The sequence below is a fragment of the Gallus gallus genome, chromosome 15 (genome assembly GCF_016699485.2).
Source record: "Gallus gallus isolate bGalGal1 chromosome 15, bGalGal1.mat.broiler.GRCg7b, whole genome shotgun sequence".
Taxonomy (NCBI): domain Eukaryota; kingdom Metazoa; phylum Chordata; class Aves; order Galliformes; family Phasianidae; genus Gallus; species Gallus gallus.
In genome coordinates this window covers 379,891-404,320 of record NC_052546.1, presented here as the reverse complement: position 1 = coordinate 404,320, position 24,430 = coordinate 379,891, and the positions used below count along the sequence as shown (strand labels likewise).

The 24,430-nt window shown below is 43.8% G+C and overlaps 1 protein-coding gene across 1 annotated transcript; it reads left to right on the top strand.

The window, feature by feature from the left end:
- The first annotated feature begins 159 nt into the window (after nt 1-159).
- YDJC (YdjC homolog (bacterial)) lies at nt 160-22,707 on the top strand. The gene is made up of 7 exons (XM_001234390.7): nt 160-392; nt 6,604-7,440; nt 7,906-8,078; nt 16,390-16,549; nt 17,432-17,531; nt 18,332-18,509; nt 20,577-22,707. Exons 3-7 carry the CDS (start codon nt 7,921-7,923, stop codon nt 20,899-20,901), a joined length of 921 nt encoding a protein of 306 aa, XP_001234391.2. The 5' UTR covers nt 160-392; nt 6,604-7,440; nt 7,906-7,920; the 3' UTR covers nt 20,902-22,707.
- Nucleotides 22,708-24,430: the final 1,723 nt, after the last annotated feature.

Sequence of the window (24,430 nt, the reverse complement as noted above, 5' to 3'; positions counted from 1 at the left end):
CCTCACTCCGCTCGGCCTCCATCTCACATTGGACCATGACCAAGAGAACTCCCAGCTTGGCAGGAGAAGCTCATTGGGCCGAGGAAAAGAGGCGACCAATCAGAGCAAGCGGCGTGGCACCTCCCAGGGCAGGACGCGAGGGCGGGCTGAGGCGCTTTTACCTCAGCGACGGCCCACGCAGGGCCCTGCAGGGTCGGGGTTTTGTGGGCGGTTTGTTTCGCCCACCCCAGCACCGGTCCGCGCAGCTCCCAATCCCTACTTCGGCTGTGGCCAGGCACGGAGCATTGTCACCCCCTGTAGTGCTCCCAAGGACACTGGGAATCCGTGCAGGAAAATTTCTCACGAGGAGCTTCCCCTTGCTGAAAATTGGGTGTCAGAGGACAGCCTGGCAGGTTTGTTACAGCAGCATTCTCATCTAACGCGTAGTCGGGACTGTAAGAGAAATAATAGATGGTTACAGGCCTTGTAAAGAAACACAGAGCAAATTGTATAATAGCATATATATATATAAGCCCTCATGCTGGGGCTTAAGTGCCATGCAAAGAGGTAACGCTGACTGCTGTACGTCTGGCTGTGGTGGTTGTGTCTGTGTTTTTGCACCTGAAAGTTCATCTGCTGTGATTCAGTTCCTTTTCTAAAATTCTTCTAAGAAAAAGAGATTATTAGGACCTATTCTGCGTAAAAGGAAAGTGGATAAAGAAAGCATTGTACTTCATTGCATAGTACTGGAGACTGAAGGATTTCCCCCCCCCCCCTGCAAGTAATAACAGTACAGTCTCCTTTACCGATAGGGAACAGCTATGCACAAAGGACACAGGAACTCCTACACAGTCCATTAGCTTTTGCCTCTGAAACTCATCACTGAATTGACCCATATCTCAGGAACAGTCTGGTGTAACGCACCCAAAATCAGCATCATTTAACAGAGGAAAAGCTTTTTACCTTCTTAGCAACACAATAACACGTAGAAGAGCACCTGCCTGGGGATTTAATCATTTGTAAGGATTGTATTCTACATTGGCAACAGAACTGCAACGTTGCACTTTTCTATCATGGGATGATTTAGAGAACGCATTATTAGTACTGCTGGTTAGCAGAAACATCATAAGATGCTCAGATGACCCCTTATCTCTTCCACCAATCTGTGAAGTTGTTTCCTACCCATGTGATACCACTCACTTGAACAGTCAGGGTTTTTTTCATGCTGGCATGTTTCATGTATCTGATCTAAGAAGATTTTCTGACTTAAGTGTCAGACTTGCCTTAAAAGAAGCCTGTGTTCTAAACTCAGTCACATATTCACATTTGTGTGCGCATACACACACAAAAGCCCAGTGCATATACCTGGGGACTAAAACTTCATAGTCCCAGAAGTATGTTTCTTCACACACACAAAATAAGAAAATCTTACATTCATAGCCAAATGCTATATTTCTTTGTCATTCTAAGAAACCTTGCTAAGACAGGAGCTCACATTTGCAGTTGTTGTTACACATATGGCAAAAACAGATGTCTGTAGTTGCTATTTTAGCCATGGAAAATCAATCATATGGGGTTTTAGCTGGCACCTGTCTGTCTTTCTGGGAGGTCGCTCAGCATCAGTGCATTTAGTACCATTTACACGGTGCTCCCTACAATGCTTTTCAGTTGTACTTTAGAAACATAATTGGGTTAGAACGGTTGCCAACAAAGAACCCCATCAATGCCAAACACCCATGGCAATTAATAGCCACCCCATTGCTACAGGGCCCACCATTGTTTCTAGCAGAATGCTTTAAGCTGCAGGTAAACTTGCCACTGAAATTAACTAATGGTGCATGTTGGGAATGGAAAAAAACAGCATATTTGATAGGAATCTCTTAGTGCTGATTCTTTACACGCACACACATACACCCCCACAATAATTCAGCAGTGCGGCAAAAGCAAAGTATACAGTGTGTAACTACAGTGCCTTCTGTTTTCAGACACTTAACCCTGCAATCATTTCACATACTTGATTTTCAAGGACTGAAAGCACCTACAATTTCCACTCAGTTGCACCTCTAAGTATAACCTGGCCCTCCCTGAAAAGCAGATTTTAATGTAATTTTAGTGTACAGAAATGGGAGATGTGTAGCGCGTTATAATTTCAGAGGGAGTATACTAACCCAAAGAAATATATTACAGAAAAGGATTTTTCTTTTTATATTGGCCTTTTTAGAAAATACTTTAAAGTTTTCTGTTTACTGCATGCAACAATAGCAGTGACTGACAACCAAGGAAGCATGGCAGACAACTCCTGGGATTGATGTACACCTCAGAAAGAAGTAGTGCATCTTTGCATGTAGACAGCCTCTGATTTATGAAGAGCACTGCAATAATATTGCTTGGTTTCTCTTTCCTGGACTGTCACTAACCCCAGGCAAAATATATGGGGCACAGTTCTGATCTTATTAGGATCTGATGCAAAAATAAGTCTACATGAGCTTTTCCATTGACTTTTCCGTGCACCTTGTCCTCTCACTGGTGGCAATAAGGACAAACTACTGAGTACAAGAGAGTAACAGTAGAGAATCAGGCCTGTAAACATACTGTGGTTCTTTCTGTCTCCTCCTTTTACACCCATGCTGATGAACAGACTGTTATAACCCCATTCCAGATCAAATATTTGTATCCATTGATCCTTACACCAGATCTCTTCTGCGACGTCTGAGCACGGCTATAATACAAATAGTAAGCAGTAGTAATATCAACAGGATGCTGTCACCTAGGGAGAAATCAAAATGACAAAAGATGTAGCTTGCAAAAAATTTCTGGAATTACAGATTATTACTTAGCCCACACTGTTTAAGGATTAAACACCCAAAATCAGTTATTTATAGTTTGGCATTCAGTAGACAAAAGTGTGTATGTAAGAACAATGTAAATAGCTAAATAAGCAGAAGACACTGGACATACAGAAATTGGAAATATAGGAAGACAAATATTTAAATCAAAGCATTTTTCATCTGGAGGAGAAGAGGTGATGATTTCTGACTGCTATTTTCTGCTTCTAGATTTTGAGGAAGGGAGAATTTCCTTGAAAGTTTTGCAGAATCCTTCCTATCTGTGTCTAGTAGCGCTGCCGGTATCTTCCAGCTACTCTCCTGAATGATGCTTATTCTTCAAAGAAGTGGCATCTCCCCTCATAGCTTCAAAAGTATTATCTTCCACATCTATTCAATCACCTGAGATTTTTTAGGATGCTTTCAGTGATGCTGAGGGATGACTACAATCACAGTAAGTGATCTGTCAGATTAAATCCCACATTTAGTAATGTTATTGAGAAACAGGAATGGGCAGGCTTTGCATCACCTGAAACCCAGTCATAAATCACAGACACTACAGTTTAGGTCACACTCAAATAATAATGTTTACTCCATATTAGACACTCTGGAAGAAAACTGGCAGCAGAGAGAAAACAACCGAAATTGAGAAGGTGGATTAAACTTCACTATCCATGAGCAATGAACATCAGTAATTACAGACATACAAAAAGCTGGTCATTCCTTACCTAGAAACTGTGCATTAATAGTAATTATGGTCAAATCCTGTCTTTAGCTACAAACTAGCATCAAACTGCTGATAATTTAGTGAGTTAAGGATGAATATAAATGTATTCTTGATCACCGTGCTTGTAAGAAACGCTGTTTATATCTCCCTGCACCTATACACAATTTTGCTGAGACCAGAGACCTCATGTGCAGGTCAGGGAGAGTTTGAGATTGGTACCTGAACAGTACATGGTACAGAAGGATAAAGAGGAGAGCAGAAGCATTGCAGTTTGCTCCGCAGGGCACATCCTGCAGCAAGCTGCTACTGAGCAGGTAGCAGCCTCTGAGACCCCCAGAGCACCAAGGTGGCCTGCCAAGCCAGAGCACTGCTCCGCATCCAGCTGGCAGAAGTGGGGACGTGCTGCTTGTCTTGGGCCTGTCACTTTGCTGTTATTGTCAATTACCCTACAGGAGAGCCGCTCCTTCCCACAAAATGGCACCCACATGGCCAGGCCAGCTCCTTCCCATGCAGTGCTGTTGGAGCAGGGACAGGCACGCCAGGAGTTACAGCGCAGGTGGGGACAGCCTAGTGCTGGGCAGGCAAGGGCCAGCAGGCCGTAATCCCTGTGGGGCAGGGATTGCTGCTTGGGGTGCTACATTTCAGTCTGTACCCTCGCCCTGGGCCAGGTGCCCTCCAAGCACTAGCTTGTGCTTGGCCCCACACAGTGCAGAAGTTCCCTAGAAGACCAAGGAAACCTCTCTTTTTAACTCCCAAGAGCCAGACGCTTCTGTGAGTTTTAAGCCTGGGTATCTAAAGTCCAGCTATGCTCAGAGTTACACTTCTTAGCTTCCATTTACTCGGAAGGTTTACTCAAGCACAGATGCTGAAAATTAGAGCTAATGAACAAATGCCTGCACAGCGCTCCTGCAAGTCCCCTGCATCAACCACTGTGAGAGTCTGCTCAGTTTCCTTTCTTCAGTATGCCTCACTGCAGTGCTCTCCTTTACCCCCTGCAGTTTTGCCTCTCAGTTGTTGTATAGTCAACATGCATACAGTGGTGTGGTCAGATTAGTATCCACAGATCATAAAGCTAGAAAGATCATTGTGTTGGAAAGGGAAAATCAGAAACAAATGGAAAACACTCACTGCTGTTGTAGGCTTGCAGGAAAAACTCCAAGAAGAGCAATATCCAGAAAAAGATCCTTCCCCAGTGGCAGTCAGCCCTTAAATGGGGTCCAGGAGAGGTGGAGCCAGGCTCCAGCCCTTCCAGTCACACAGGTGGGTTGCCTTCACTCAGTGCTTGTCTCAGCTGATCAATCAGAGCTTCAGGCTGTGATTCAGCAGTTCCCATACAGTTGTATAGATCGTTCTGGAGTCCCCATCAGAGCCATGTGAATCTGTTGCAGGACCTATACCTCTGCTGCAAAGGAGGCTGGAGCTGGCCAAGGCATCCTGCTGTTGAATAAAATAAGACTGTGAGACAGGCAGTGACCATGTGAACAAAAACATCATTTTCCCCCTCTGAAAATAGCTTTCTTTTTAGTCGTGAAAAGACTAATTTAAATATTTCTACAGTAGCCACTGCCTGTCCTATAATTTTTAAATCTTTCAGGGTGGATTAGAAAAGAAAATGTTAACATGCTTTCATTTAAAATGGATTTTACTTCATTTGATTCAAACACCTTGTTTTTTACATTTCACACTTTGAACAAAATTTAATGTTCAAAGATAAGAAAAGACCAGTGTAATCCCAAATGAACTAACTCACTGCAGCTGAGGGAACAAGAAAAACAACACGCATGTTCTATGTCAACAGTTTGCTGGAAGTATTTGCATTTAGGAAAGGCTTTCATGAAACACAGAAGCCTCTGAATCTGCTACTGAATAAATGGAAGTTTGGGGAAAGAAATTGAAGCTCAAAACTGGTGAAGCACCGTGACTTGAGGATGGAGAGAGTTCTTGCTGGCTTCTGTGACTAAGATAAAGTAGCTAAAAGATGCAGCCTGTGCTTAATGCATATCCTAGCTCATGGAGTTCCACCAGAAGTGCTGGCCAATATTCTCATGCATTACTTTAAAGATGATGAGAGTGTAGCCAGAGAAAGTCTGCCTTGCATTTCAGTTCCAGGTTGAGTCTGCTTTCCTCTAGACTGTGCAGGGGGTAAGCTACAAAGTACAGGATCTTGGGAAAGATCCAATCATAGGATGGGGAAATGGATAAATGGGAATGAAGTCAGATAAGAAAAGCCTCCAGGAACTTTGTTCAGTGATCAAGAGGGATGTTACTGTTAATAGTGTTAAAAATGCACACTAAGGTTAAGAAACTTGAGAAGCCAAGCTTTGTTTGAGATTCTTATGTAGCACCTCTCACCTGTGCAGAGTCAAGCGGCATTGGTAGTATTAGAAAGGAGGCAGAAACTCCAGTTTGCATTGGCAAAGGGAAGATGTATCTGTTATTAATTCGTGGCATTACTTCAGAGCCATGCTGATTTAATCTGTTATACTAATAGCCTTCATCAGTAAATGAAGCCATGGGTGAATGAGAGCTTCATCTAGAAGAGGAAGCAAGTAGCAGCACACAAATATCCACTCAGAAATGCCAAGGGCATTGGAAACCCTTAGAGAACGTGAAAAACTCATCTGTAACAGAAGTACACTGCTGTGGAATGATGGAAATGCAGATATTGCCAGATTTAGCAAGTTCTCTAATACTTTTTAATCTCTCTCTTAAAAAAAAAAAATTCCATGTAACTTCTTTATGAGAAAGGAGTCACTAAGGGGGCAGGCCTCCCACTTTTGCACCCCTGCTCCCTAGAAGTGGTTAACAGTAACCCTGAATTCACAGACGTGTTATCCCAGTGCTTTCTGAACTATCACCCTTTCCCTGCTCCAAACATCAGATTGTTATTTTTTTTTTGCTATAATGGGAATGACTGAATAATTTGAAGTAACATTACAGACTGAGAAGGGGCGTGTTCTGCTTTGCTGGAACTTCGTATTTTCCTTCTGCAGGCTAAAATGCGGGCTGGTAACATCTCCCACTCAACATTTCTGAGCCACTCAGTGCATTTTTTCCCTTTCACTCTGATAGGTCAAGAATCATTTTTCAACAGTAAGGAAAAACAGCAGTAGAATGGGAGGACAAGCAGAATTTTACACGCAGCCTGATGGAGAACTGGCTTACATCCAACCCTGAACGACGGCACGTGTTAGGAGCTGCCCTTCCCAGAACTCTGTTCTCTATGTCCTTCCCCAGTCGGGAGCTGAGATCTGTGGGAACTTCCTGAGCAGAGTTGGCTGAAATGAAGTTCTAAGACTGGAGAGTTCACACCGCCGGCAAGGCAAGCGGGGGGAAAGATACAAGTGGTACGGTGGAGATCACGGACCGAGGAGCTATATATTCGTGGCCTTGTTGGAAAGGTTCATTTTGCACTGGAGCAATCAAAGAGAGTAACGGAGTTACTTGCAGCACCCGCAGCCGCCGGCACGAGCCTCCCCACAGCTGCGTTGCACGCGACGCCTGCACCTGCCGCGGCCAGTCCGGGGCGCCCTTCAGCACCGCTCCTCGCCACGCGGCCGCCCGGCTGAGCACGAGAGCGCCCGGTACCTCCTCGCAGCCTCCCTCCTGCCCGCGGGGCCGGGCCGTTGCTGCGGGCCGCGGCCGCCAGGGGCCGCCGGCGGAAGGCTCCGGTGCTCGCAGTGCCGCGGAAGCGCCGGGGCCGCCGCTCGGCGCGGGTGAGCCGCCTACGGGGATTGCGCAGCGGCGCCGGAGGAGCGGTGGGACGTGCGGCGGCGAGGCACGTGCGGAGCTCCGCCGGCAAAACCGGCGCCCTCCGGAGCGGCGGTAACCGGGAGCGCTGCGCGCACGGCGGCTGCGACCACCCGTCCCTGGCGGCGGCCCCCGGCGCAGGAGCGGTCAGGAGAGGAGGTACGCGCCGCCCGGGAGAGGCTGGCGGGATACCCGTGTCCCCTCGGAGACGCGCTGGTGCTGGCCGCTCTGGGGGCCGGCGGGGATGCCCCAGGTGTTCTGCAGTTCTGCCACCTCTCTCTGGGCACCGCGGGCGAGAGTGAGGCTTGGGAAAGGCATTTGAACCCCCTGATGCGCCCTCGCTTGATTAAACTAGCGCACAGAGCCCCTAATCTTTTATGCAGTTCAGCACAGTACAAAGTGCAGGCAGGCCTGCCTTTCTGCGGAGGAAGGCTCTGGTGCGCTTATTTCAGGAAGCAGGCGTGGTGTGAGCTGAGTGACTACACACCAATCCAGCTGCTGTGCAAACTGTGAGACAGCAGGCAGGCTGAAGTGAAGCAGGAGTTCATGAAGAGCGGTGTCACAGTTGGGTTTGACCTCGCTGAGCCTGCTTTTTTCTCCTTGCTTCCAATTTTTTTAAACTAGCCATGACCTCTAAGGATGTTTCAGGCAAAGCTAATAGTAACTGGAGATGACTTTGGCTACTGCCCTCGGAGAAACCAAGGCATCGTGGAGTGTTTCCTAGCTGGAGCTGTATCTAACGTGTCCCTTCTGGTCAATGGAAGTGCTGCAGCAGATGCAGCCAAGCTGGCAAGGAGGTAAGCTACTTTCTTTAGCTCCTTTGTGGACAGCCTACTCAGGCTATCACAAAGAGAGACAATCTTGTAAAGCTGCCTGTTTTGTAGCCCCAGTATGAACACTGTATCAGAACCTAGGCTGGCATAAGAAAGTTAGATTCTGAGCATCTTTGCTAATGCTCTTCATCTTTAAACCACTGACCTGTAATTCATATCCCAAGTGTGGCTCTTCCTCTGGAATTGTCTACTGCATTGCCCATTCTATTAAGGCAATAGAAAACCACTTACAATTTTACTTGTATAGTTTGAATTTGTTGGATTTTCTTTTCCCATACTTCTAAAATGTACTGTTGGAATGAAAGCCCGTGCTATACTTTCAGGCCAAACTGCTACCCCTAAAACTACTGGGACACAAATGTACAAGCCTTTACATCTAATTTAATTTGATGCGTTTGATCAGGTTGAGCATAAGGACAGCCAGTCTCTTTTCAGAATCTGGAGAAGATATAATTCTGCAAAGGCTCAGCAGAAGACTTGGCTTTCTCCAACCAAAAACTCTTAAAAAAAAACAACAATAAAGTCAATATTCATTTTTAAATTGGTAAATCCATTTGTGAAACAAACAAGATCAAAACAATTCAAACCCCATACAAACCCCATAACAACAACAACAAAAATCCATGGCCAAACAAAGAAATCAAAACCAAACACCACCATCCCCCCCCATAATACCTCCTATCTGTGTAGTACATACCACCTTTGCTCCTTTGTAAATTTTTCAAACGTTTGTGGCACATCTGACTGTGTAGCAAATCAAATAGCATGTGTTGTTCTCCTGGGCTAGCCCAGCAAATCTTTTAATAGGAAGTTTAGAAGGTAAAACCCAGCTAATGCTTTTAGCCTCTGGGTGGGCAGGCACTTTGAAGTAGGAGCATGTCCCAGAGCAGTAGGGCTGAGAAAAAAATTAGGAAACCAGAAGAAGGAAAGGAGCTGTACTGGGACTAGAAACACTGAGACTTTACGCTTCAGAAACATCTTCTGCAAAGGACAGTGTGATGAGAGTCCTGGTGCCCTTGTTCTCCTTGAGCATCTCTTCTGCCTTACTACTGTGCTTTTCAAGGTACCTTGGAAGTCACCTGCAGCTTCTCTGGTGAAAATGAGCACTGGGTGGTGCAGGAAAGTCAGGGTGAGGCATTAGCAGCAAATTGGTCTTCTGTTAACAAGGCTGGAGATAGCACACAAACACTGCGAGGGGCAAGGCAGCAGACCTAGGCACAACACTGTTGAAATACTTAAAATCCTGTTAGTAAGTAAAACAAATGAAATGTAAAGCGAGATAAAGCCAGCACTCCTCTCAGACATATAGGCACCACGAAGCCCTTTAAGCCCCAAAGCTCTGGTAATAGCTCTGCTGTTTTAGCTGTGGTCTTTAGCAGGCTTTTAAATATAGAATCCACCTGGCCTCATTTCCATAGCTAGAATGTAGGCTGTATAATCAGAGGTTTAAAAAACATCTTTGAATTCAGGTCACGACACCTGTGCTGACAACTGATATGGAAATTAAAAAAAAAAGCCAAGTTGGATGGTGAGTGACAGCAGAAGCTGCAACTTGCTACTGCAGTTTTGCTCTTCTGGAGGGTAATTTTGAATTGTACATGTGAATTACATATATTTAAGTCTGTTTCTGAGAATATAAGCTGGGTGACTTTGGAAACATCTGTTAGCACTGAAGATTAATGTGCCAGGTTCTACAATTCCTCACTTGTCTGTAATTTCCTGCAGCTGTGTTCAATCCTGCCCATGCATGGGGGAAGCATTTGCAGGTGTGGGGCAAGGGATTTGTCTAACACCAGCCTCAAATCACGTGGTGGTAGCATACCTATATTAAACTGGCATCTGAACATGTAAATAAAATCATGTCACTCCTAAAACATATAGGCTAGACTTATTAAAAATAACATTTAATCTTCATTTTGTGGTGCCATGATGCAAGAAAATTAGGAGGGAGAAAAGTATAACCCATTGCTTTACTACCTCACCACTCTTCCTCCCTCTTTCCCTTACTTGGTGTTGTCCCCATCTGATTGTGAATATTTAAGTTTTACAATGTTTTGTGTTCTGTGCCCTGATTTCCGCCCCCCCCTCCCCGGGTGTTTGTGTTATCCCACAGCTACCCATCTAAGCAAGTACCACACCCACACATATACACACACACATACACACACTTAACTCCATAGCAGAGCTTTCAGCCTGTGACTAGACAGCGATGTAAGCTGGGAGGCTGGATCCATCACCAATTGAAAAGAAGCTTGAAGTAAGCAGGTCATACTTTCCTGTGGTGCATTCCAGGATTGTGATCTTTTGCACACAGTGCCAGGATTGTCAGAGTGCTGGTGTTTCAGTGCTTGTGGAGATCATGTGTTATTCTTGACAAACTATTGTGCAATGAGAGGCTGTCACACATTTTGAGCTCTTCTCCCCCATCTTCAATTAATTGCATGCAGGGAAAGCTAATTAGCAACAAGGTGGCTTTTCTTGCAGGATAGTCTTTCTTAAGCACTTCATGACTCCCTGCATCCTTCAAGAAGAAACACTGTTCCTCTGGAATTCTGCTATTTCCTGCATTTTCACAGTAATTCCCATAGGCTTCTGGGTATACCATCTGTTGCCCTGTGTTTTTTGATTAGAAAGAGCACTTGGCAGAAATTTGACAGTAGTCAGCAGGTGCTTTTACCACCTCTAAGGCGAACTAATTGCAGAACCAAGGAGTCTATAATACACCTTTCCTAATGTTCAGGCTTTGGATTTCAGGCTTTTCTTATTCATTTCCACAACTGGGCTGAAAGAAAGGATCCAGTTATTTCAGGCAAAAGTGTAGTTTCACTAGAGGCCTGATTCACTGTCACATGACAAATAATAACAATTGCTAGAGCAGTGCACAATGAGAACAGCAGAAGGAAGAACAGAATTACTTTCTGTTATTGGTAACTCAAAAAGTTTTCTCTTTATGGGGCATAAGACTGAAGTGATGTCCTGGTTATCCACATAATATAACCTCTTATATTTATCAAGCCCCACTTAGAAGTCAGACAGTGTTCTTGGTGCTTCTTCCAGAAAAGAGATCTATAGATTTGAAGAGTTATTTTGTTAATTGAAAAGGTGTCTACATTTTTCCATAGAAACACACATGGAGATGGCAGAAATACAGAAACCTATACCTGTTTACCAGCTCAGTTGTGACTGCTAGGGCCCTTTTCCTCTTTTCTAGGTGATTATGTCCAAACACTTGAATAGTGACAAATTTTAGAGCACAACTTCAGCCTTCCTTCCCCCCCTCCCCCCTTCTCCTCTTCTTAAATGTTGAATCTCAACTACACAAAAGCTGAAGTCCCCACAACAGCTGGGTACATTTAACAGAAGAATCTAACAAAACCACATTTAATTGCTGTCTATGTTTTCTCTTCCTTTCCCATCAACACTCATTGCAAAACGTGTGTGTAAATTGTGAATTAATTCTGACCCTCCCAGTCCATGTCTGATTAAAATCTACAAGTCCCTCATGCTTCTCATCACCTGTTTTGTCTGACTTTTAATCCCAGGCAGACAGTTCTGCTGTCAGACTGTGTTTGGATTCAGGAGATAGTGTGCTGAGGCCTTAAACTGGAATCCCAAATCAGATTGATTCCAGAGGCTACAGCACTTTTTGCTGATGTGAGATCATGGACAGTAGATCTTCAACTGATAGAAAAAATTAATTGAAAATAAAGGCACAGCCTTACACAATGTACAGAACCAGTTCTTAACACTGCAGAGGATTGGGGGTGTTTCTGTCTATAAGAATAAGTTTTTAACAGTAATAGAGCAAGCCAAGATGGTATTTGATAGGATGCTGTTAGACAAAATACTGCTATAGGGTGAAAGTGGGCAGCAGGGATAAACAAACAAACATGCAAATGCCCAGATGGAAAAACCAATGTGTTCTTCACATAGAGCACAGCTTTGCTTTGTTTGGATTCAGACACTCGGGTATTTACTGAAGCAGAATGTCTGGATATTTATGTGAGGCCCTTAATTGCATCACACTTGGTCTGAAACCCAATGAGACAATGATTTCCCCAGTAAGGATACAAATAGGATGTTGAAGGTGAGACCTGTTTACCCATCAGGGAAAAGATGAAGTGCCATGCTTATCCCAGAGTACATAGCCTTGAGCAAAGAATTGCCAAGGGACTGGGCTTAGGGAAATCACATAATTCCCACAGCCATTACAGCAGCTTCAGGGAGCACAGGGACTGAATAGAGTGGCCAGTCAGGAGCCAGGGCACAGTTGCTCATCTACCAAACTCAGAAGCGTGCAGCAAAGCTGGCAGCACTTTAAATGACTCAGTGCAGGGACACAGTCTCTGGTGACACTTTACCACTAAATGCAACTGCACAAAAGCCTGTTACCTCAGAGACATTTGTTCAGAGCTCTCGTGTGGCAGAATTAGCAACTACCTGAAAAGGAAGCAATTCATCTGGTTGTATTTCCTCTATTTCCATGGGTGTCCAAACTTTCAGCTTGCCTGGGCTGCACTGAGTGAAGAGGAATTGTCTAGGGCCATATCTACATTGGTTACTTCACAAATAATGTCTCCTGATTATTTTCGTGGAAACTACAAGTTATATAAAGAGCATATTCTCAGCCAAAGAGCACTCTTTTTCAACAGTCAGCACTTCTGTGGTCACATCTGTGCATTCTCCAGGACAGCAGGAGTGACTCGCAAACATCTAGACTCCAGCCTCCAAAAAGGAGGTAGAAGGGTCATTGTTGCTTAAAACAACACACAGAATTTAGAGAGACCACCTCATAGATTTGCCTCAACATTGTTTTGTGTTGGCCTGCTGTTACTGCAGTTCTTTTATAGCAGCTGTTGCTTGAATCTCAGTACTCATCCTTTTAAATTTTATATTGGGTAGAACAACTAGCAGTTAGATTTGATTGGCAACAAAAAGCAGCACAAATCCTGCCCTGTCCATAAAGTCTTAGGCAGAGGATTGGTTATGAGGGTAGACCCACCATAGCTGAGCTCTGCTTCCAATGTGGCATCACATGCTCAGCTGAGGTATCAGTCTTTGCTTCAGCATTTCTGCCAATAAAACAGCAGATACTTCGTTCCCTTTGAAAAGATCTGGACAGCTGTGAAGTATGTGTAGGGGAAGTTCTCTTAGCTTGGCTTTTTTCCCTGCCTTTTTGTCCCCTCTCTCCTTCTGCGCAGCATGCCTTGCTATTCTTCTTTGGTTACAGAAGCTACATGTCTCTGGTGAGAGACACTCTAGAGCACTCTGAAGAGCTAGTCCAGTGTGTTTAATAGCAGAAGAAAGCCTGCAGGTTCAGTCTTAAAGGCCAAGCCTCAGGGCTTTGGACAAAGCATTACTGGATCCCAGTCCCCTGAGGCACAGTCCAGGTGTTACCATAATCTTGAAGTTTTACTCTCATTTTCATCTCATTGATCTTAGGGCTTCAGAGACTGATGAAGTGTCAGGATTGTTTGGGATGCACAACGAGCCACTGGGCCCGCGGCGATGAAAGGAGCATTGCCTGGCTCATGCATCCAGAGAAAATGCACATATTTGTGTACAGGAAAATGCAATCTAGAAGCAGATCCCTGCTGTGCCCACTGAGTTGTCTACCTTCTCATGTCCTTAAAGCTTTCCTGGCATGTTTGCTTCTGTGTATCTCCCACAGATGAATACTTCTTCAGAAGTTTCTCACATGCTGTGTTTTGAGTTTTAGTTTCAGTACCCATATCCCAGAGCTATTAAACACTAACAGTTCCTCTTTAGATTCCTCAACACCAACAGTTTCTCAAACCAGCCAAGACTAATTCCAGGACAAAACTGTTAAGATATTCAGCTGGTGTTTGCCAAAGCTCTGAAACATGCTCTAATGTTACAGTCAGAGTCTCCCCTTTCAGCAAGAACAGGGCCAGCTCTCTGCACTTCCACATTCTGCACATTCCGCAGCTCCAGGGCTGGTTTCAGCTCAGGCAGAAGAGCAGCTCTAATACAGTGCAGCGCCTGGATCCTTGGTGTCCCACACCTGTCAGAAGAGTTTGCCTTTTCCTGAAAATAGCATTGCTCACAGCATTGCACATTTGGAGGTAGTTCATTTGATGCCCCTGGGAGACAACACTGAGGAGCTCAGCTGTTCATTTCTTGCCCTCCCGTATCACAAGAAGGCAAGTGCTCAACAGAAAGTCTTCTGTCTGCTGATTCATGCTAACACGTGCATCCTTTTCTTCCAGGCAGCAGTGGCTGTGGTGCAAGTAGTGCTATCAGCTGATGTAGTCAGAGCTTCCCAGAGACAGGATAAAGAACCTGGGATTTCTGAAAGAATGAGCTCCCCCTCTACCTTTGGGCTCATGCAAAGTACACAGTAGGTCATGGGAGGAAAGGGATTTCTTCTGCTACAGCTCTTCACAGAGCTGCCCATATATTGAGAAAAAGCAGGTGCCTAAACCATTGTCCTGGAGCACAAGACGTGGAGGAACCAGGAAAAAAGAATTTAAATCCTGCCAGGTCCTAGAACGTGAAGGAACTAACTTATCCTAACCTGGTCCAACCCATCCACAGTCCTATCCCCAGCAACTTGGAACTTCACTAACCAGCTTCAGAACAGCAGCTTGTTGTGTCAGTGAGGGTGTCTTGGAAGAAGTTTCACAGCATCATTTTGGCCACCCCAGGTGAATTTCAGAGGTGGTAATGAAGCTCAGCACAAGTCTTGAGCGTTTACAATTCCTACTCTTATTTGTAGGAGAAACCACCACTTCACCAAGCCTTGTGGCTAAAGGGAGCTCTGTAGGTAAATAAACTGTGTTTTTTTTTTTTTCTTTAAGCATTACAGAATGCAACTCAGTAACAGGTTGGACCCTTGTGAGTCCTTAGCGAGGCTCTATACACTTAAACTACTGATGCCCCTGTGCTAGTCCTTCTCCTGCACCAGAGCAGTGCTACTTTGTACAGCCCAGCTTGGTCATCTGCAGAGTTTCACAGAAACCTGACCACTGTAGGCCATTTCAGCTGCAGCTACTTGCACCAGTGTTACAATGGGAAAGATTGACAAGGTGGAAAGGTGATGGAGTGTAACAGCAAACAGACCAGCACAGATAGAATGGTGTCACAAAGAAAAGGTGCTTACCTATCTCTGAAGATTGAGGCTCACAGGAAAGACTTCACAAGAGAAAGATCTCCAACTAGAGACCCTTCCCCAGTGGGGGTCAGCCATTAAATGGAGGGTCTAAGAGAGGTGCAGCCAGGCTCCACCCTTTCCTGTCCCGCAGCTGAATTGTCTTCACCTGTGTTCCCAGGGCTGACTGGGTCCTTTCCCCATGTGCTCAATCAGTGCTTCAGGCCATGACTCAGCAGCTCCCATACACACCAGGTTACCCTTTAACTCAGAAAATATTTACGCTTGTAGCCTTTGCTGTTGCTATAATAGCTGTCTTAGGCACTGTTTATGTACAGCTGGATTCCACTTACTGATAACTTTGGATGAAGTTGTCAAGCAAAACTGAAGTTTTATAAAGGCAGCATTTTCCATAGCATAAGCTCTAGAGTTTATTAATTGTTTTCTGAAAGAGCTGCTGTAGTAGAAATGCTGAGTTATGGCTTGAAGCAGTGACTAAACACCAAGTGGGAAGGCAGGGCCAACCTAGGGGAACTTGAGTGCATGCAATGTACCTGAGTGACTGGAAGGGTTGGAGCCAGGATCTACTCCTTCCCAGACATGATGTAAGGGTTGGCAGTGGAGGTGAGGGTATCTCACTGGAGATCCTTGCCTACCTGAGGCCTTCCAAAAGTAAGCAGCTTTTTTCCTTTGTTTCTACATCCATGGCTGCTGCACTTGGGCTTATTGTCCTTCGCTGCAGCTGCCCTGCTACTATTCCTGTGCTTTCCATCACATTATAGCATTACAGTTGCAGTGTACAGATTTTCTTTCTGTCAGTTGCTAGTGACTTCAGGACAGATACTAATACCTTACAGTTAGTTATAGTTTTTAATACAGATATAAAATTTATTCTGAGGTGTATTACGGCTGCTCTCTCCACATGAGCCAGGATGAGAACACTGTTGGGGAATATCACAGGCTGGACAGGTTTGTTATCTGGAGATATTCTGCTCTGGGCGTGTTGTTCTGCTTTCCTTTCTAAAAAAGAAAAGATCCAAAGATGTGTACTAGTGACCACAATGCTCTAGGCTAGTCCAGGTCTTTCACAGAAGCCTCATGTTTTTGATGCAGTAAGCGAGGTAGAGGTGCAAAGTTTTAAGAGATATTTTATTCCTATTACAGATACAACATTCCCATAGGACTGCACGCCAACCTCTCTGAGGGCTCCCCTGTAAGTGAGGTGCTCAAGACAAACTCTTCTCTGCTCAGTGAAGCTGGATTTTTCCATGGGAAAATGGGATTCAGAACAGCTCTATCGAAAGGCCTCCTAAATATGTCAGAGGTAGGAGAAAGCCACATACATAGCAGAAACATTAAGTCATGGCCTGAAGCAGCGATTGAGCACCTGGTGGGAAGGCAAGGCCAACCCAGGGGAGTTCAGGTGTATGCAATACGCTGCAGCGTAGGACTTTGCCACACTGCTATTATTGCTGTGCTTTCCATCATATTATAGCGTTACACACATGCAACTTACTTTCCCGATATAGCTCAGCCTATGCTTATTCCAGCACATAATAGTTGAAGATATTTTTGTAGGTCACATCTGTGAGCGTGCTTACAGGTGAATCTAGCCTGTGTTGCCTTGGCATCTCAAGTTGGCTTTCTTTGTCCTACATGTAATGCTGCTGAAGTCTTTTCGGTCTTTGAGAACTCACTTCTCCCTGCTTCATTAAAGTATACACTAATGTGCTTGTTAACTACTTATCTGAAGAGGCAGAAGAGATATTGAAACAGATACCTGTGAAGAACGTAGAGACCAATAAAGGGAAAATGCCAGAGAACTCCTCAGTAGACTCTCTGTCATCTTGAGAGGCTTTTATTCTCTAGGCAGATATTTGGTTTTGCACTGTTAAGCAAGGATGAGTGTGTTCTAGTGACCAAAACTGCCTTTCAAATTAAAGGGAAATGGGTATTCAAATATCAGAGCTTTTTTTTTTTTTTTTTTTTTTAAAAAAAAAAAATCATAGCATCAGCATCATCCACTCAGCCAGAGCCAAAAGGAGACCTGTACTTAGGAAGGATGCCGGGCAATCCAGCATCATTGCTCACTCAGCACTTTGTGCCTTTCAGTGCCATATCTCAAGTACTAGCAAGCAAGGTCTCCAACACCCACCTTGCACCCTCCTGCTCTCAGCCTTTTCTTTAACCCTTTTCTGCTGTGTAGGTGAAGCAGGAGCTAAAGGCCCAGGTGGATCTGTTCCATGAGCTAACAGGCCACCTACCTCCTCACATGGATGGACACCAGCACGTTCACGTTCTCCCAAGTAAGCAAACACTCCTTTTCTTCCCAGCACCAGGCAGGTAAGAAGCCCCACTCTCTCCATAGCTCCCTGGCAATATACCTTATAGGATTTATGTAAAGCTCTACAATTGCAGTTGTGTTCCCATCTTGGACAAGTTAGCCTCTGAGATTGAAGCCAGTAGCTCTTTCAGGTGCCACAAAAGCTGTCCTGTTGGTTGTATTTCTATTCCAATCTAAATCTGTGGGTTTCAGCATGTTTTTCATACGTATATCATAGGCAAGTACCAGTGTCTCAGTTTTCCAGCTAAGATTATTGTTGTACAAAGATGGAAAACTTGGAAAAAAAAAAAAAAAAAACTGATTATTTCCCTGTGTTAGCACTAAGCTGACTCTAGATGATATTGCTCTTGGTAATTATCTCTCTCAACAAATGTGGCAGGGACTTGGTGAAGAATGTGTTCCCAAGAGTACAGCCACCTTGGGTGCACTCTAGGACAGGGCTCCCACCCTCAGAAGAGGTTACTGGACCAAGCACTCAGTGCTGAAGGGGAGGGAGACAGGGCACAAACAGCAAATGTTGAATGAGTAATGCTTTCAGATATTTCCACTTCCGAAGGGGCCTTTGATCCAGATGAACAAAACCATTTCAGCAGAAAAGGCAAATGAGGTTTTATATATATATATATATATATAAAATATATATATATATTTAAATATATATACTTAAAACACAGAAGGGAAAAAGATGTCTCTGTCCTAACAGCTTTCAGGGGATGTGAGTTGGTTATCTAATTCCTGAGTAAGGTTTCTTTTTATTTACAGAGGTCAGGCATGTATTTGCAGAGGTGTTAGAGGAATATGGGATTGAATACACTCGTGTCCCAGTAGAGCCAGGCCTTCATAACTGTGACTGGATTGAGCCATCCATGATGGACTTCTATGTGGGAGTAGAAAAAGATTCTCTGAACACAGTGGATGTGTTTACAAAGCATGGAATAAGGTAAGACAGGCATCGCTCATTCTTTTTGCAGTAAAACTTTTATCAGTTCCTGATAAGGCATTTTCAGAATGGAACAAGACCTCTTCCTCTTTCCAGTATGGGGCTTACAAGGGAATTCTGCAGGAGTACAGAAGCTTGGAGACGCTATGGGTTACTGTGCAGATTTGTTTGAAAAGGGATGACTCACTCACTTCTCATTTGAAAGGGATTGGTCTTTTCAAGGTGTTTCTGAGCCTTTCAATCTCTTACAATTGCAGATGCCAGAGTAATGCTACTTGATTAGAAGCATTAGATGTGCTTCAAACACTGGAACTTTAGTTGTAAGATTTAGGGAAAGTTTTCAAAAGATGACTTCTTACATCCTTGAATTGTAAAGGAAGGGTTTTAAGTAGCAGAAAATAAGCTAATTAAGAATCAATATTTGTTATGGGGAGACAAGATCATAGGGTGTACAGTGCCAGAGCAAGTGATCACTGCTTTAAAGCAGTCTTGTCAGTGTCCCGTGAGTCTTAGTTTTACAGATGAAAGACTCTTCAGCTGAGATCTGTGCACTCAATATTACCTTCTTGGCTTTTACATCAAGTTATGTATTGATATAGGCTGGATGGCAGTATCACTTGCTCTCAACTAGCAGAAGTCCAGCATTTCACTGTGCTCTTTCTGTGCAGAGCACTCAGACTGTACTAGAACAGCTCATTTCTGAGAAAGCAAAGGGCACAGCTCAGAGTGAGAAACGGGGAGAGATGAGCTAACCTTTCAGGGCAGCTTTATACCAGGGACAATGCAGGGGAATTTGATGGAAATCCTGCATGCTCCAGGGATCCACATGCCACGCCAGGGGCCATGCTTTGGTACAGCAGAGAAACTGCTGCTCCAGGACCCTCCTGCTGCCCTCAGGGTGGAACTCATAGAGCTGCTATGAGAGCTGTGCCTTTATACCTGTTCTGGCACCACCCCGAGAAGTGGAAGTCTGGCCGCCTCTTGCCTGGAAACACTGCAGTGGGCCATACTTCACCTCTTCTGCTGTTGCTGAGAGTGAGGAGGAATAGACTGCTACCAAACAAATGTGGAACACAAAGAATACCAGGGAAGTGAGAGGAGAATGATCATCTGAAGTCAGAGAGAAACAAATGCAGCCGTTCCATTTCTGCATCTGTGCAAAAGAAGTACTGCACTGAGCTCCCAGAGCACAGTTTATGATGCTGTAAAGGGAAAGACTCTGCTTACTGCATAACAGTCAGACTCTAGTAAGTTTAATCAGTTTACAGTTGAAAAATGTGATCTTTTTTTCCCCAAGTGCTGTAAACACTTATCACATCAGAACATTCTGCTGGGCTCATTCTTGATCATACAGGTAAAAAGTCCAGCCTGTTTCTTCCAAAAGCTTTCTCTCATTCTGTCCTCCGATACCTCAAGTACACCTGCACATCCTTCCTGGGCTTTAATGTCCCAAATGAGAACTGCAGTTTGCAGGCAGACTTGAACAAAGGGTCGTGTTGAAGCTACATAAGAAACAGCCTCTAGCTGGTGTCCTTGTAGCTGTACAGTCTCTAGTAGTAACAACCTCGGGTCTAGCGCTTTGTCTTTTGAGTTACTGTGGCTCTTTGTTGTATGCTAGGAAAGTGATATGTTAGCAAGGTGGTTTCCATTTTAGTTATCTTTTTTCTACCTCAGCTAAGGGTTATTATTTGGAGATGGTGATTATTCAGGTTTTAATTGGCCTACTAAGTTAGTTGATTGCAACATTTCTCAGTTACAGCTCTATTTGTCCCTTTGGTGCTAATAATGTGCACGTTTAAGCTCTCAGATGCCACACAATTTCAGTGCTGTCACAGCATACATTACCAGAGTAATAACATAAATGTTGCTATCGGGGCTCTGCTGGGACTTTCTGCCAGACTGGAGAGCTGATGTTCTAAACAGTATCTTGATTTTGACAAGGAATGAAAAAGCATTATTGGCTTCTAATTATGGTTTTACTTCTGATTCCTCATCCACTGGACATAACACACTCTTGTCTAACTACCTCATTAACATTAATATCTGTGTTCCTACCTATGGCTACAGGTGGCCAGACATTTACATAGGTTTGAGTACCATGGGCAAGAACATGTCTGTGAGTGCCATCCAGAATGCCATTGACACCGCCATCGTGGACTTCACATCCAAGGTGCCTGCACACCCAGTGCCACAGCACAGGACAGTAACAATTGAACTGATGGTGCACCCAGGGTACCCAAGCGTCCCTCCCATTGGTGGCTGTGGGGAAGGACCAGATGATTTCTCACAGTCCTGGGAGCGCCTGCATGAACTCCAGACATTAATCAAGCCGGAGCTGCAGAGCCATTACAAAACAAGGAACATTCAGCTTTGTTCATTCAAAGATCTTTAAATATACATATATACATACCTATGTTTGTACTTCAAGGATACACAGTTGCTAATGTCCCCATAAGCCAGACCATCATTGCCAGCCTTTGTAATACCTCCCAGCACAGCTGACAGGAGCTGTTGATGGCCTGGAAGTTGCATGAAGCCTTTTGTGAAAGGTGAAGCAGTTTGTGAGCAGTGACAGGCAAGCACCCAGGGGTACATGTCCTGGTACTTCAGAACGTTGCCCTGTGAGTGCAGTCATATTCCATGAGCCCTCAGCTAGCACTGCTTAAGACTCTTCCTATTTTTGTTGCCTCAGTATTGAGCCTTCACAGGGAAAGGAATGTCAATGATAGCTCTTCCATACATGTAGTTTGGCTTCGTTGTTTTTTCTTCCTGGATGACTTTGCAAGAACAGGAACTGTTGTCCCATCTATTTCAGCAACTGCTGCATAGAAGAGCTCACCAGCAGTTGCCCACTGCCTTCCATGAGAAGCGCATGATATGGTCGGATCAGCTATCAGCAAGTTCTCAAGGGGAGAAAGTCCTTGTCCTGTTTGTTTATTTTAATTCCAATCATGACAGCATCTGAACTTCAACAAGCCCTGTACATACTGGTGCATTTAACTGCATTTTAAGATGTAGACCTGTCACTGACTCGTGACATGGATGTAGGATATATATATTTTTTAAGATGTTGATGCTCATTTTCTGTGCAAGAGCTATCTACCTAACATCGTTGTAAAGCATTTTTTAAATACGAAAAAAAACCAGTATCACCATCTTTTCTAAGCAAAAAAATAGTCAGGTCTTTTTCTTTTGTAATGCTCCAAGAGCCCTGTCAGTGTGAGCAGAAAGCACTCAGCTGTCTGCTCCAAGCGCGAGGCTCTGCAGTGCTGGAAGGGCATCCTCGTGCATTGGTCACAGAGCTGTGTGATCCATCATTCCTGTGCACCTGAGGCAATGTTTGTGCTGTACAAACACAAAAAATCAACAAGGACACTTGGTAAAATATTTTCTCAGGCTCTTTCCTAATTATTGTAACAAAGCTGATTTGATACGGGACAATTTTTGTTTATCTTTCCACACTGTGCTCGCTGTGCAGAACAGCGGAGTCCTCACAGGAGCAGTGTGAGGAGCGCCTTCAGTGCTGCATTTTGCCTCACCGCTGTCTGAGGGCGGAGTTTACGCGGTTTGGAACAATAAAACCCGGAAGAGACAGCAGACCTCCGAGCTGCAGAAGGTGACTGAAGTGCCAGAGCGTGGTTAGACACGAGTGCCATCTACTGCCCTTAGACATGCAGCAAAGCTGATGCACCAATAGTACAGCTCAGCTTTTTCTGCAGTGCGACCATGATACGATGGATATTTTTAAACCTTAGTTTGAACTTTTGAACTGCAAAATAATTGCTGACTTTGCTCTGTTCACAACTGTTAAGATGTAACATAGCTCAGCTTGTGTGATTCTCTTCTAGCTGAACATGGAAATGGACACAACAGTCTACCTGAGCAGACGTTGTTAACACGACGTTTTATAAATACCTCATTTTCAGATGAACACAACTGAAACCCAGTTTTTAAATTGAGTTCTATCTGTGAAAATGAATGCAGAGCTACTGAAAGACTGCTAAATAAGGAACCTTTCCCTTACATAGAATGCACAGAGAAGAGAGGAACAAGTTTCTCAGGGGCTCTATGAAAGCTTCACATTCACCACAGTGTTGTAATTAGAAGTGCAACAAGACTGCTGTGATAAACAACACTGTACAGAGATACCCAAAGTTCAAAAATGGAATCTCTTTGAAAATAAAACCATGCCACAATACCTTTGAGAGCAATTTTTATTAGAGTAGCAGAATGGAATTGCAGAAAGCCTATGCCAGTGTTTGTGGGTGTAATTGCACCAGTATGTTTTTATTTTGGATTTTCAACTGCATGTTTAGAATTCAGCATGGCTTAGGGAACCAGAGAGCACAAGAGCTTGATTTCCTGAGTTAACAAAGGATTTGATTTTTTTTTCCACCTCAGACTTCAACCACACAGTACAGTACTTGATCTATATCTTCCACTTAGAGGGTCACCTGCAAACAAAAGCCATCACTTATATTACACACTTCATGATTAGAAATTGAACTATGAAGAACACACAAAGAAAACTGAGGATAATGCTCATCGTCTATGTGATCTTTACAGATGAAATGAGAACAGCTAGCATACAGCACTGCTACTGACCTCTACAAATCAGCTGAAGCTCCTTCAGTTACATAGCTCTTCCAGTTTCCTTTCAATGGCATCCAAGCCACACTGAAATAAATGCAGTCTTTGACCTGAGAGGCTTACAACCAGAAAGTGTATTGTTTAGTAGTAACGATGGCAGCAAACTAGTGCTACAGTTGTTTTAAATAATTAAAAAATATGCAAATTTAAAGAAAGCTTCAATTGTGAACAGACATGATCAAAAAGTACAGTGACTCAGCTGATGCAGAAGTTACACACTTCAGTTCAACAGATAATTTGGCATTGTTTTATTATGAATCTGAGTGAGCGTGAAGGAAACAAAATCAGTACCAACTTTCTGCAACCAAAGACACAAAGATGTGAAAAATTTGGTAATAGTGCTCTCACAAGCCAGGAAACACTTAGGAAAGGTAAGTTTCCGTAAATAAGGTGAATGTGGTTTAACTTCATTTACCTGCCAAAGAATCCGCCTAAGAACACTTAACATGAAATTTCTTAGCTCCCTAACTAATAAAAAAAATTACTTTCAACAGAGGTGAGGTACTGGGCTGTCATTGTTCACACTAAATCCAAAATAAAAGCCAGATGAGAAGGGCAAATGAAGGAATAGCAAATATACATTAAAAACCAAGAGACCTAGAGCTTGATGCACTACTTCTGCAAGGTTGCAAAGGTAGAGGCTGTATTAAAACTGATTCTAGGAGTATAGACAACCATCCAGATGTAAGGGATTTTCTAATTCAAGTTCTTGAAAAATCAAAGTGATATGTACTCCCAGCTACCTATAGATTTCTGGAAATTTGTTTACTCAGTAACATACTCAGGTTCTACAGGTGAGGAAGGCAGTTTGATTGTATGGCAGTTTGATTGGAGCTACAATCACACTTCAGACTTAGGACACGCAGGCAGAAAAAAAGCAATAGAGACACAGTAAAGGGTGCTCAATTCTGAATAGAAAGGGCATCCTTCAGCATGCGTGGGTGTGCCTGGAGCAAAGGGAAAACAGCTCTATCCAAGTCAGAATGATACTTGAAGTAGTCATTAAATAACCTAATGTGTATTTTTAAAACATAGGAACAGTAGCAGTGAAGTGTATTCAGCTTATTGCTTAATCCTACTCTCATACTATTTTCAGTAATAACTGTACAGCAACTGGGAAGAAATTGGCATGAGTGCCATTCCCTAGAACATATTTCATATGCATTTGGATGAAAAAAATCTCACTAGCAGTGCTAACATTTAGCATTTGAAATTAATTCATTTCTAAAATACCAACTTTTTCCACTCAATACCAGTTTATTATTTTGGTG

Coding starts and splice junctions, on each gene's coding strand:
- YDJC (XM_001234390.7), top strand. CDS start 7,921: ATGTTTCAGGCAAAGCTAATAGTAACTGGAGATGACTTTGGCTACTGC. Junction 8,079..16,389: donor GCAGCCAAGCTGGCAAGGAG/GTAAGCTACTTT, acceptor TTCCTATTACAG/ATACAACATTCCCATAGGAC. Junction 18,510..20,576: donor TTTACAAAGCATGGAATAAG/GTAAGACAGGCA, acceptor CTATGGCTACAG/GTGGCCAGACATTTACATAG.